This window comes from Miniopterus natalensis, chromosome 2 (assembly GCF_054644295.1).
Source record: "Miniopterus natalensis isolate mMinNat1 chromosome 2, mMinNat1.hap1, whole genome shotgun sequence".
Taxonomy (NCBI): Eukaryota; Metazoa; Chordata; class Mammalia; order Chiroptera; family Miniopteridae; genus Miniopterus; species Miniopterus natalensis.
The window spans coordinates 137,509,845-137,522,777 of record NC_142082.1 but is presented as its reverse complement, the minus strand read 5'-3'; the positions used below and the strand labels follow the sequence as shown (position 1 = coordinate 137,522,777).

Sequence of the window (12,933 nt, the reverse complement as noted above, 5' to 3'; positions counted from 1 at the left end):
GGCTGGTAGGCTGTTGGTTGAGCATCATCCTGTGCACCAAAAGGTTGCTGGTTTGATTTCTGGTCAGGGCACATGCCCAGGTTTCAGGCTCGATCCCCAAGTATGGGGTGTGCAGGAGGCAGCCAAGCAATGTTGCACGCTCTCACATGGATATTTCTCTCTCTCTCCCTTTCATCCTAAAAAAAAAAAAAAAAAAAAATCAGTAACAAAAAACCAGGCTCAGTTTTGTTGAATCCAATTTCAGACTAGGAATTATATAAGAGAAGTTATGCAGTAGTGTAGGTGTGCAATAAAGGAATTATTGGTATTAAGTTTCTTGAATAAGTCTAGAAATAATCAAGAAACACTTTTGTATTGATTTACTCAAAGTTATAAAATATCCTATCTTGGAGAAGCAATTCTCAACGGTAATGAAAGTAACTAGGGTTGGTTAAGTCACACTGCAGGTAAGAGTCCAGAAGTGGCCTTGGCAGAGTAGCTCAGTTGGTTAGAGCATCACCCAGATACACCAAGGTTGCATTGTGGTTTGATCCCTGGTCAGGGCACATACAACAGCAACCAATGAATGTATAAACAATTGAAATAACAAGTAGATGTTTCTCTCTCTCCAGCTCCCTTCCTCTCCCTTTTTAAAATAAATTAAAAAAAAAAAAAAGAGTCCAGAAGTGAATTGGTGGCCCTACTCCAATTCCCAGGCCAAATCAAAACCCAGATCACCAGTGAAAAGACAATATTTACATCACAAAGCTAAGCCATTCATACTAAAGTCACTGCTTAGTATGAATTCATTTGGATAAACAAGAAGTCAATCTCAAGGCTCTGAATTAGTCTAGCTCTCCAACTCAGGTGTTCATTAAATTACATGGTTGTGGGTAGGGTGAAACAATAGAATGACTAACATTTGTGTCTCCTAGCAAAATTCTTTTAAAAATCTCTTCAGAAAAGTGAAACTACATCTGACCTTGAGAATCAAAATGCTAGGGATAAATTCTCCCAGGTCAGAAGATTATGTTTGCCTTCTAAAGCCTACTTTCATAGCAAAAGTAAAATTGAGTACCAAGTAAGATGCAGGCTAATCTGGAAAGCTCAGACAGGTGCTAGCAATGCTGAAAGCCTTCTTGGTATCTTGGTCTTTCTGCTTAGGAATCAGGAAATTTTCAGTCCTGAGTTGGTTGGGCTTTGCTAGTTTTAAGGGTCAAAAGCCTTCTAATGGCTTCCTATTTACATGTTTCTGGGATCCTCAAGTCCATCTGTAATAGGAAAGTAAACAAAATAAAAATGATACTACAGTTATATAGCCCTATCATCCCAAAAGCTTTCTGAGCTTCCCCAGAGGCTTAAAGAGAGAAAATAAATTCAAAAGGTAAATTCTAAAGCCTTTTTCAAATTCACTGTAGGGTTAGACCATCTGGTCTGGGTTAACAGCTCTGCAATGAACTAATTATGGTGTCCCCTATTCTGTCAAAACACTATCTAGAACTTGCTTCATGTCCCAAGAGACTTCCTTACCCTTGTTCCCTGGCAGGAGGAGAAGCAACAGTCAAGTAAGACAAGTAAATCCTAAATGATCAGCCGCGACCCATGCAAATCCTAAAGGCTTCACCTTATCGGACAACCATGCAGGATAACACATAGCAAGCCAAAAACCATCCTAAGATTTTCCTTAATTCAGGTGTTGGCAGCTTTAACCTGTGTACAGAAGAGGAAGTGTAAGTTCTTTGCAGGAGTCAAGGTCACTTGTGGGACTGTCCCTGCTTGGATTAGAGGCCTGGGACTCCCTCAGCACAGCAGTTTCTCTGTTTAAAGGGCCATGTTACCCAGTGATAAAACTGGCAATTTGAAATTGAAAAGCACCATCCCCTGCAACAATACTCCTATGATCCAAAAGGCAACAAAAGTCAAATATAATGGCCCTCCAAATGAGAGGAATCTCTCCTGGGTACAGTAGACTTAAGAGCAACAGCAAAACATGGGTGATCAAGTAGTAGGATTAGTCATATGACCTTGGGAATACTATATCCTGCCCAGTATCTTCACTAAATGGCCCGCTGTCTGGAGGAACAGTCCTTCTGGTTCTTTCTCCAATCATATGTGATAATCATGCATGTTTACACAGGCGCTCCACCCCACTCAAGCCCTCCTATATTAAGAGTAAATGGAAGAGTCCCAAGGACAAGGAGGTCCCGAGTCCCATTCCTCTAGGAAGAACTGCTATGGCTTGGTCATTAACGGCTTAAATAATTGGGGTGGAGAAATGGAAACAAGCAGTCAGGAACTGACAAGACCCTCCCTACAAAACAGAAGCCGAAATTTAACCACCAATTTAGCTCTGGCCCAGGTAGAGTGAGCACATCTGTTCACCCTACCACTCCTCTTGCTCCCACAACCCCACCCCCTCCTTCAAACAGGCTCTTTCCCTAACTCAGAACACACCTATGCTCTTTATTGCAGGTTTTTTTTCCAGGACCACGCATCACCCCCTTCCACCTTAAACATGCGGATGGACAGTACGGTCCGGCCTCTCCAAGCACCCAAGACCGCTTGCCGAGGGCGAGCAGCGCTCACTTCTCTCCCCAAGGGCCGGAAGACCAGCGTAGCACATGGCCCTGGGAGCTCCCAGCAAGGCTGGCGGGCGGCCAGGTACAGGGCCCCTTTAAGGCGCGCTGGGGTGTGTATGGGTAGAGGAGGGAGACCCCGGGACTTGAGGGCCCGCAGTCGCCTCAGCCCCACCCTGGGACTGTGCGCTCACTCCTTCAGTTGCTCACCTTGGTTCCGATGAGCCGGGCGGCCGCAGTGAGTAAAGCCATTGGCGGGAGAACTCTGGGACCTGATGGGGAGGCAGGGAGGGGACAGAGCTGCGGCAGAAACGGAAGCCTCCTCCGCTGCACCAGACGCCGAGCCGACGGGTGTACAAGGTTGAAAGGAGGCGGCCGAGGGAAAGGGTAGACGAACCGGTGGCGGCGCCCAGTCCGGGGTCCTCAGCGAGGCCCCGCCTACTGCCCGGAACCCGCTTTCGCCCCACTCAGGGGACTCGACCTGGACTCGGCCATTGGTCGGGTGGGGAGGGGGGCGGGACCTGAGCCGTTGACAGCAGTTGTAGCGGGGAGGATTGGACCATTGGGTTAGGCTAATTCAGGGTGGATCCGGGCGGGAGCGAGAGGAGAAGCGTGTAGGTGGCTAAGTATGTGCCTGAGAACTCAGTTAACTTCCTTCTTAGGCTTTTTCCTTGCCCGTAACACATTTGGGGTTAGTTCTTAGGTGAATATTAGAGAAAAAGCCTCAAGGACTTAGACCTTTGAAGGTCCTCGGAATCCAACCCTTTAATATATTATCACGGCAATTGATCAGTACCTGCTCCTTCTACCCCCTTGGTGTGCTTTCTTGAATGTCTTTGGTCAATGACTTAATGGCCATAGAGGTGACATAATGTGAACACAAGCTATGAAGCCAGAGTTAGCTGCTTGGTGGAGCTCTTTTGAGATAAGCAGAGGCCATATTCTAACAGACCCCTCAATAGGTAGAGAAGGAAAGCAAAGGCAGGAGCCTGAATATCCAGTGCTTTTTGTGGGCTGTCAGTTCTGTTTGGTGCCAGGAAATCCAAGCCTTACAAATACCCCCGTAATATGGAGGCTTCCAGCACCGGCCAGAACCTCTGGGTCCTGGGCATTAGTCTTAATGCCTCTCCAGTCAGGTAACCTCATACAGCCAGCCCATTCTATTTCTAGCCATGAGATGCAGAAAAAAACCCTCCCTTTTTGTGACATCATTCCTTTAGGGCCTCTGGATCCCTTCTCCTACTTGGCTTTTTATACACTTATCCTGTGCTCCCGAGAGACCATTAAATGAACCATGACACTAAAGTGATCTTCCACACCATTCTTGACTAACTCCTCTGGGCAGACTAGACCTCAGGATCTTTCTACCTCCCAAAGCCTATTATAGTCATTGACCCAAGGGCAGAGGGGAACAGACTCAAGGACCAAGACATCTTATCTACAAACCGAAGCCACAAGTGAACAGTCAGTCCTCTTATCTCCTCACATAGCAGTAACAAGTTTCAGAGGTCTCAGTACCATCTAAGCCAGGTTTAGATAGACCTAGTTTATTTATTTTTTAAAGTAATCATAGATCTTTTTTATTTAATTAAATTTATTGGGGTGACATTGGTTAATATGATCATATAGGTTTCAGGTGTGGGTTTCTGTGTTACAAGATCTGTATATTGCAGTGTGGCCACCAACCAAAGTCAAGTCTTCTCCCATCACCATATATTAGGTCCCCTTTACCTCCACCACCTTCCCTCTGTCAACCACCACACTGCTGTTTGTGTCTATGAGTTTCAGTTTTATATCCCACATATGAGTGAAATCATAGGGTTCTTAGCTTTTTCTGACTGACTTAAGTTAGCATAAGATTCTCAAGGACCATCTATGTTGTTGCAAATGGCAGTATTTCATCTTTTCTTATGGCTGAGTAGTAGTTCATTGTATATATGTACCACATCTTCTTTATCCAGTCTAGATAGACCTAGCTTATAAAGAACCTAATTTATAGCTTGGACTTAGAAAAAGAGAACGAAACCATTATTTTCTCTTGCCCAGTTTCCTCATACCCAGCTTCACACCTACCAACCAATGCTCCTCTGGGCTGGGGATCATACAGGTAGGTCTTACTAAAGAACTTCATAAAGAGAAGCCAAGCAGTGCCCCAGAGGAGCAGTGACCTCTGCTACCTTGTCGGTGACTTCAAAGCTCCAGTGGTCAATATTTGATCCCAATTTAGCATCTCACGGAGGATTTCCTCTTAACCCTAGAATAGTCTGACCTTGTTTCTTCTCTCTGGTTAATTATCCACAGAGACTAGCCAACAGACCAGAATACTGAACTCCAGTGCCCCAAGAGACAGGAGGCATTTTCAGTGTGAGACTACCAAAGGGGTAATTATTGAGCAGCCATAAGGGTAACCTATTTTGGCTCTCTAGTGAGTGGAGGGAGGATAGGGAACAGTAGTGCTCTTAAGCCCTTTGACACAGTGTCCTGAGTCTATTGTCATGAGGACTATGGGGACTTGTTTTGAAGTTGTCCTGACATTTACTGCTATAAGGCCAATGGGAAAGCCCAGCAAGCAAGTGGACTAAATAGTATGTCTCAGGAGCTGGCTTACAGTCTTTTTCTGAAAGTGTACAGGATTTGAGGAAGTGGGAAGAAAGTTAATGGAGTCCTGGCCTGGTAGCTCAATATGTTAGAGCATCGTCCCAATACACCAAGGTTGTGTGTTTGATTCCAGGTCAGGGCATATACAAGAAGCAACCAATGAATGCTAAATAATTGGAACAACAAATCTTTCTAAAAAAAAAAAAATCAATCAAAAAATAAAAATTTAAAAAGAAAGTTACGGGAAAAGGACTGGCATGGATAAAACAGCCAAGTGAGTTCTAGGGCCCAGTACAACAAAGTGCATGAGAACTGAAGAGGCCAAGGGAGAGAAGGCTGAGCACTGAGGTCATTTTGACCTTGAGAGGACCTCTTTAAAATAGACAAAGGCAATGGTGCCCTCTGGTGGCCAAGGATAAGTGAGAATGCAGCCTAAACTTAAACTACATCAGTAAACCAAATTCCTGTGTTTAAGGGATAATAGTTAAAATTTATTGAATACTTACTATTTACAAATACTATCTAAATGTGGTACTGGCATTATTTTAATTAACCCTCACAAGTCTAAGGGATGTAAGTAATATTAATATTTCTACAGAGGAGGAAACCAAAATTTAGATAAAGTATCCTGCTTAGGGTCATAGCTTGCAATTGGCACTGCCAGAATTCAGACTTAGGTTGGTCTCACTCCAGAAGCTGTATCTTAACTATTAAGCCATATTGTTTATATGGTGATGACTGTGAATTATCAACTGCAGCTTAGGAAGGGGACTTTTGAGTCATTGTTAACTATACATATCAGTACAATGTGTTTTTTTTTTGTTTGTTTGTTTTTAAATATATCTTTATTGATTTCAGGGAGAGGAAAGGAGAGGGAGAGAGAAAGACAGAAACATCAATGATGAGAGAGTCATTGATTGAGCCCACAACCTGGGCATGTGCCCTGACAGGGAATCGAATCCTGATCGCCTGGATCCTAGGTCGACGCTCAACCACTGAGCACGCCTGGCCGGGCCAATGTTTTCTATATTTAAAAATATTTTAAAAGATAAGGAACTATCACCCTGGCCGGTGTGGCTCAGTTGGCTGAGCGTCATCCATGCACCAAGAGGTCACCTGCTCGATTTCTGGTTGGGGCACATGCCTGGGTTGCGGGCTTGATCCCTGGTGGGAGGCGTGTGGGAAGCGGCTGATTGATGTTTCTCTCTCTCAAATCAATAAAAACACATTAAATATAATAAAAATAAAATCTTTAAAAAAGATAAGGAACTATATAATCTTACTTATCTGTAAAAACCTTTGTATACCCATACCTGGAATACATGATAAATGGTGATCCTCCCAGAATACTTAAAGATAGAGGACGTAGTGTTTTTTCACTATAGATTATTAAATCAGAAGGAATGCACTCAAACTTGGGAGGTAGTTTTTAAATGAAAGAAGTACTACTTTTCACAGCCATTGAGGACTATGTGGAGACTCCACTACAAGGAATGAGGTTTAACAGAAAGACCACTGGCCTAGGGATAAGATGATCACTAGGGTTGAAGTCCTGGCTCCCTGCTGATAAGCAAGCACAATCCCTTTGAGCTTAGCTTCTTCATCTGTAAAATGGGAGTAATATCTATTTCTTAAGAGTTGTAAAGTTAAATCAGAATGTGTATGTGCCTCTTATGTGAGTATTCAACATATGCAGTGGGTTCACTTATACATGGATTTTTTTTAGTTAAATATACAGTCGGCCCTTTGTATCCCCAGGTTTCACATCCACAGATTCAACCAGCCACAGATTGAAAACAGTATTTCTGATCTGCAGTTGGGAATTGTGGATGCAGAGGCCCAAGTGTACATATTGTTCTATGCCATTTCACATAAGGGACTTGAGCATCTGCATATTTTGGTGTCCATGGGGGTCCTGGAACCAGTCCCCCATGTTCACCAAGGGACAACTGTAGTTAAAATTTCAGAGTTGTTTTTTTTAAAAAATATATCTTTATTGATTTCAGAGAAAGGAAAGGAGAGGGAGAGAGAGAGATAGAAACATCAATGATGAGAGAGTCATTGATCGGCTGCCTCCTGCATGTTCCCGACTGGGGATCGAGCCCACAACTAGGGCATGTGCCCTGACTGGGAATTGAACCCTGATTGCCTGGATCCCAGGTCAATGCTCAACTTCTGAGCCACAGCTGGCCGGGCTAAATTTCAGAGATTTTGAACTGTGCAGAAATTGGTGCTCCTTACCCCCACACTGTTCAAGGGTCAACTGTACTAGTTCCCTTTTCCTTGCTACTCATCCCAGTTCTGTGGGATGAATTTAAAAAAAAATTTAATTGATTTTTAGAGAGAAAGTAAGAGAGAGAGAAACATAGATATGAGAGACAAACATCGATGGGTTGCCTCCTGTACTTGCCCAGCCAGGGATCGAACCTGCATCCTAGGCGTGTGCCCTGACTGGGAATCAAACCAGAAGCCTTTTGGTGCAGGGGATGACACTCCAACCAAGCTACACAGGCGTGGGCTTGTCCCTGCTCTGAATGCTTTTTAACAGCATTCCTTTGAAAATTATTTTTAAAGGACTAGATTTCCACATAATAAATTTTCCTAGTCACACCCAGATCTCATTTAACACTGGCTTTAGGAATGTTTACATTCTATCATTTTACTGATAAATTCATTTAGAAGGCATCTAAAGCTTAAAGTGTAAACAGATATGAAAGGTTGAGTATATGCTCTATCAAATACTGGGCTAGAATAATTTGTTATGGTGAGCCTCCAGAAGGGTTTAGATAAATTCATGGATTCCTAGTGGTAACCTGTGATATGAATTAAGAGATATACAAATATATCCTCCTAACCTCTGAGGATCAAGTCAAAGACAATAACATCTGCCCTTCCCTATGTAGGACACATCCCAGTGTACCAATGGCAAAGACTTGCGCTGGAGAGTTCTTAATAGCTGTAACTTGACACACTAGTGAGGTACATCTCAAGTAATTTATTACCGATTAACATTAAATTTATTTTATTAAAATTTGTGAATAATTTTCTTTTTTGTAAATTAAAAGTTTCAAGTTCCCCATATGAGTACTCTCACTTATCTTTCTGATAAGCTTTCTGATAGAAGAATAAGAAGTGTTTAGACACCAAGCAGGCAATGGACAGAATTCTGGGTATATGCGCAGGGGTATGAAGCAGGTGAACATTACTCATGTGCATCACAGAAGACAAAAAGGTTAGTAACAGCTGCTCTGGAAAATTGATTTGAAAGAATATAGATTTTTTATGAATGATGAGAGAACTTAATACTAGACCTTGAGTTTAGTTGTCAACTAATTTCAGGGTACTTGCTCTGAGCTGCATCATGTGTTAGATTTCACAGGGATCGTGGTATGAGAAAGCTTTGTTGAACATTTATTCTGTGTAAGGTAATAAGAGGAAAAAAGACTTAAAATAGAAGCTAGCTCACAGCTATATCAGATCAGATTAACTCTTGGAAACATGAGCTTATACTAGATCCAGTTGGTCACAAAATGTATAATAACTTCAGGACCTGTGGTTTCTCTAGGCCTTAGTTTCTTCATATGTAAAATGGGCAGAGGTGAACTAGATGACCCCCAAGGACCCTTTAGATTTTCAAATGCTTAATTTAAAAAGTCTTTGAAATGTTTATTCAGGTGTTCTCTCTCTGAGGCATTCCTGAGACTGAAATGTTCCATTTCAAAACGTAAGACAGCCACACCTCAGAATTAGGGTATTTAAAAAGCTCCTCAAAGAAGGTATCCTTTGTTTTCATCCCAATGCCCCAGTACAGAATCTCTACATACAGAAAGTGAGGACAGACTTATAACCGAGATTGACAATAGCTAGTGATGGAGATGAAAAAGGTATACTTTAGTGTTGCTGTTGGTATCAAATCTAAAACTGTAGGCCATTAAATAACATTCCTTACCTAATTTCTCCCTATCTGATAAAGCCCTTACTTTTCAGCTGAGTTGATCACATCCATTTTCCCCCTCCTGCATGCTCTTGTTGATCCCTCCATCTGGAAGGGCAGGGAGGGAAGAATAATGCATGTCCATTATTTCCTTTGAGACCAAGCTCTGTCTTACTTTATGTTTCAGCAGTATGAATACATGTAATTTCTAGAATCCTATGCTGTCATACTCTTACTTATGTTCTCTTCCTTATTCACAGAGGGTCTTTTCTCCACAATTAAACTTTAAACCCATTGTATTAAGTAGGCACTGAATAAATGTTTATCTAGTTTGTGAGTGCAGCAGGAATCTCAGATGGCAAAAGAATGAAAGCTTCAGGCTCCTCCTACCTTCATGCTATGCCATTCCCAAAGCTCTTCCTTCCCTTCCCTTTTCTTTCCTGTCTGGAATCCCCTATCTTCAAACCCAATCTAAGGGCCAATTATGGGCATAAAAAGACAACACAGTTCATCCTTTTGGTTTCATATTTTTTTCAGTTCATTTCAGTAAAAACATAATATAAAAGGCATTGCCACCTTTTCCCCTCCTGGGGGTGATCCACCAAGCTTGTCAGTCCGGGCGGCTCCAGTGGTTCATAGCTCATCATGCGATATGTGCAGGGCATGGTCACATAGATCTGGAAACAGCACATAACAGTTTGAAAGAAAATGTCACTCATATTGATATATGCCACTATCAAGAAAATACCCCAAAATCAAATTGATACATATACCAACTATCATTTTTCAGAGGGGAGAGGGGAGAGGGAAGAGGGAGGGAGAGAAACATGGATTGGATGCCTTCTGTACATGCCCTGACCTGGAATCAAACCAGCAATGTTGTATGCTCAACCAACTGAGCCACTCTGGGGGGACAGAGCATGTCCTTTTAAATGACAAACATTCCCACTTATCCTCTCACTTGTACCTTAGATGAAGGAGTCACAATTCTGAAAGCTGACAGGAAGAGAATACATAGGAACAACCCAAGTCCCTAAGCCATGGGTAAATGGAAGCCAACTCTTGAGCTAGTATCAGGATTGGAGGTGGAGGTGACTTGCTAGGGAATGTGCCAGAAGGTAAAGCTGTGAAGACAGAAGGTCAAGTGGGAGCAGCTTACCTGTTCGCTTACTACAAAGTTTGTCTTTAACATTGTCAGCCTCTCGAGAGAAGAATTCAATGAGTTCATCCTCATATTCCTCCACAATGCTCTCACACTGCCAACCCAAGGGAGAAACGAGTTAGAGAAGGCAGCATGAAGAGGCCTCTTGCTTCTGACTTGAGCGGAGAACAAGGATATTAACCCCATTTTCCCCTTGAGCTCTCCATAACTCCCCTAATTTCTAAGAACCAGCTACCCACTCTCATAGCTCACCACAAACTTGAGGGTGCCACTGATGTCTGAATCAATTCGGATGCCCTGTAGGTCCAGTTCATTGGATTCTCCATTCCGGCTCACTACACGTATGTAATTCTTGCGGTGGGTAGAAGGGTCAATTTGTTCCCCGTATTCCTTCATCCGGTCACAAACCTCCTCTAGCAGCTCTGTGAGGTGGGCCTCTGAGCGAGCATAAGGCACCTAGAAATGTCCTCAGCCTTGGGTCACACTTTTACCTCTGTACATTAGTAATTTACATCCTTTTTCTTCCAAATCTAGCTCAACCAGCCTATTTAAAAACAGTATAGGTTTATTTCTGTAATTCCAAAGTGCTTTCAAATACTGTATATGGCCTTATTTTACCTCATTATATAATCCCAAGAAATAAAACAGGAGTCATTAGGTCCAAATTATAAACAGAGAACTCTCTGATTAACCCTAGCCAACTGTGTTCTTTCCCTTTGAATTGCAGTAATTTTTATGGATGTAAGATAGTGATTTTTATGTGTGTGTATTAAAATGAGACTAAAACCTGCCCTCAGTAGGAGAGCATCAGAAAGGTAGTGTAGGCTTTGAAGATAACAACTATTAAATCATTTCACAAGCATTACAACATTTACTTTTATTTATTATCCACTAGGTACAGCTTTGTTATATGTGTTATGTTTTCAACTAAAATAAATTTCCTAAATATAAGGATGAGAACTTCTATTTCTTTTTTGAATGAATGTTTGTGTGAATATCACATGGCCATAGTGAAAACATGAGTCATGTGGATTAAGGATGTGGAGAAGGGGCTGATCAGACAAAGTATCAAGGTGTGGAGCCAAGAAGCAAGTGCATAGGGTCTAAGTCTCCAGCCTCTTCGAAATGCTACAGCCCTATCTTTTAGATACCTCTCTGGGTCAATGTTTTCTTCATTTCTATTAAACCAAGCTCCTTCTTAATTAGTTGAGTCCTCATTCAAAGTCAGAGTGAGCAACTTTATTTGGGGAAACAGTAACAGTTACCTCCACCACTGACTGGCTGCCATCTGGATTGATTCGGAAAGAGCCCATCTGAATGGTCTTCTTGGGATCCACCTGGGCAATTTCCCACTCTAGTTCATCCACCAGAGCCCTGCAAGCTGGTGCAGGGGGAGAGAAAGTGGGGGTTGGGGGAAAAGGAATCAACCTAGTGATTTCCATTCATTCTTATCCAGGCTTTGGATCTCTGGTCCTCCCAAGGCTCTGCATTCCCCACCCTCCCTCCTTCCACTTCTCTTTGTGTTTTTACCTCCACAGTGTAGATCCTGGCTCCTCCGAGCCCAGGCAGTTCCCAGCAGGGCCCCCAGAAGCAGGGCCAGCCAACCCCAGCCTTTCATCTTTAACATAATGGGGTTGCTCCACCTGGGTTTGGAATGGAATAAAGCATAAGTATGAGGGCCCGGCTCCATTCCTTATCCCCCAACCACCCCTCATCCCAAGGCCTACAAAGGCTTCAGTGTGATTCTGGTTCTACTTTCCAGGAAATGGCCGGATACAAAGGGTTTCCTCTGTTTCGGCGCTAGAGGACCCAGATTTCCCCGGGCCGGAGGGTTAGAGCGCGAGCTCAGGACTTGGGGCTCAGCCCCAGACACTATGTCGACAGGGGAGGCCCTAGATGTTGGTACTTCAGCGTCTTCTGCGTAGGGCTCACCGTGCTATGTGGCAGCTACGAACGGAGGTTGAAGATTAACACAGGCAGAGAGAGCAAGGAGAGCAGCTCGTTCAGGCCAGGAGGCAGCGAGGTGGCCGGCCCGGGAGGAGCACACTCAATAACTAGGGCCTATTTGAACGCAGCACCGAAGATTCCTACATCCCCACCTCCAGCCTAAAAACTATTTACTGTGGGGACCAGTCCCCTTTCTAAGGACCCTGCCATTGCCTTCGCTCCAGTCCATCCCCGACCCTCAGCGCCACTCGCATCCGTCCCACCTCTGCTCCCAGGGCCGCCGCCGTGGCCCAGGCGCTGAAAGACGGTCGGTCTCTCACTTTAGATCTCGACCCTAGCACCTGGCTGCAGAGGAGCGTGGCTGTCCCGGCTTCTCCAGAGCGCTCCGGCGCTTTTCAGACACGGGGTGCCCCGGCGACCGCCTGAACAGTTCCCCGAACCCTAAGTGGACGCCTAAGCGGGGCTCCGATTCGCACGCCAGAGTCGAACCGCAAACCCTCCCATCTACTCTCGCTCGAACAGGCAGCTTAGGAATGACTTCCAAGCTACGAGGACCCCAGCGGATAGCAGAAGGACCCAGACTTGCGTGGCGAGCAGCCCCACGTGACCACTAGGGGTCAGCGGAAGAACAGGAGTGGCCTGAAGCAAGGACAGATCCTGGAGTGGTGTACGGAGACGGTCAGGCGCATGTGTGTCAGTCTACGTAGGCTAGGACCTTCAAAAACAAAGGTGCGCTG

The 12,933-nt window shown here is 44.0% G+C and overlaps 2 protein-coding genes across 2 annotated transcripts in view; both read right to left on the bottom strand.

Moving 5' to 3' along the window:
- Nucleotides 1–2,951, bottom strand: part of CS (citrate synthase) — a 30,624-nt gene extending 27,673 nt beyond the window's left edge. The window contains exon 1 of the mRNA XM_016224512.2: nt 2,766–2,951. Coding sequence (XP_016079998.1) covers nt 2,766–2,807 — 42 coding nt within the window. The 5' untranslated portion in view covers nt 2,808–2,951. The remainder of the gene's footprint in view (nt 1–2,765) is intronic.
- Nucleotides 2,952–9,598: 6,647 nt separating this feature from the next.
- CNPY2 (canopy FGF signaling regulator 2) lies at nt 9,599–12,662 on the bottom strand. The gene is made up of 6 exons (XM_016224511.2): nt 12,460–12,662; nt 11,780–11,892; nt 11,515–11,630; nt 10,502–10,705; nt 10,247–10,343; nt 9,599–9,764 (listed from the first exon to the last, which is right to left on the bottom strand). The coding sequence occupies exons 2-6, from the start codon at nt 11,874–11,876 to the stop codon at nt 9,721–9,723; spliced, it is 558 nt and encodes a 185-aa protein (XP_016079997.1). The 5' UTR covers nt 11,877–11,892; nt 12,460–12,662; the 3' UTR covers nt 9,599–9,720.
- Nucleotides 12,663–12,933: the final 271 nt, after the last annotated feature.

Coding starts and splice junctions, on each gene's coding strand:
- CNPY2 (XM_016224511.2), bottom strand. CDS start 11,876: ATGTTAAAGATGAAAGGCTGGGGTTGGCTGGCCCTGCTTCTGGGGGCC. Junction 11,631..11,779: donor CCAGGATCTACACTGTGGAG/GTAAAAACACAA, acceptor CCCCTGCACCAG/CTTGCAGGGCTCTGGTGGAT. Junction 10,706..11,514: donor GCAGCCAGTCAGTGGTGGAG/GTAACTGTTACT, acceptor GGACATTTCTAG/GTGCCTTATGCTCGCTCAGA.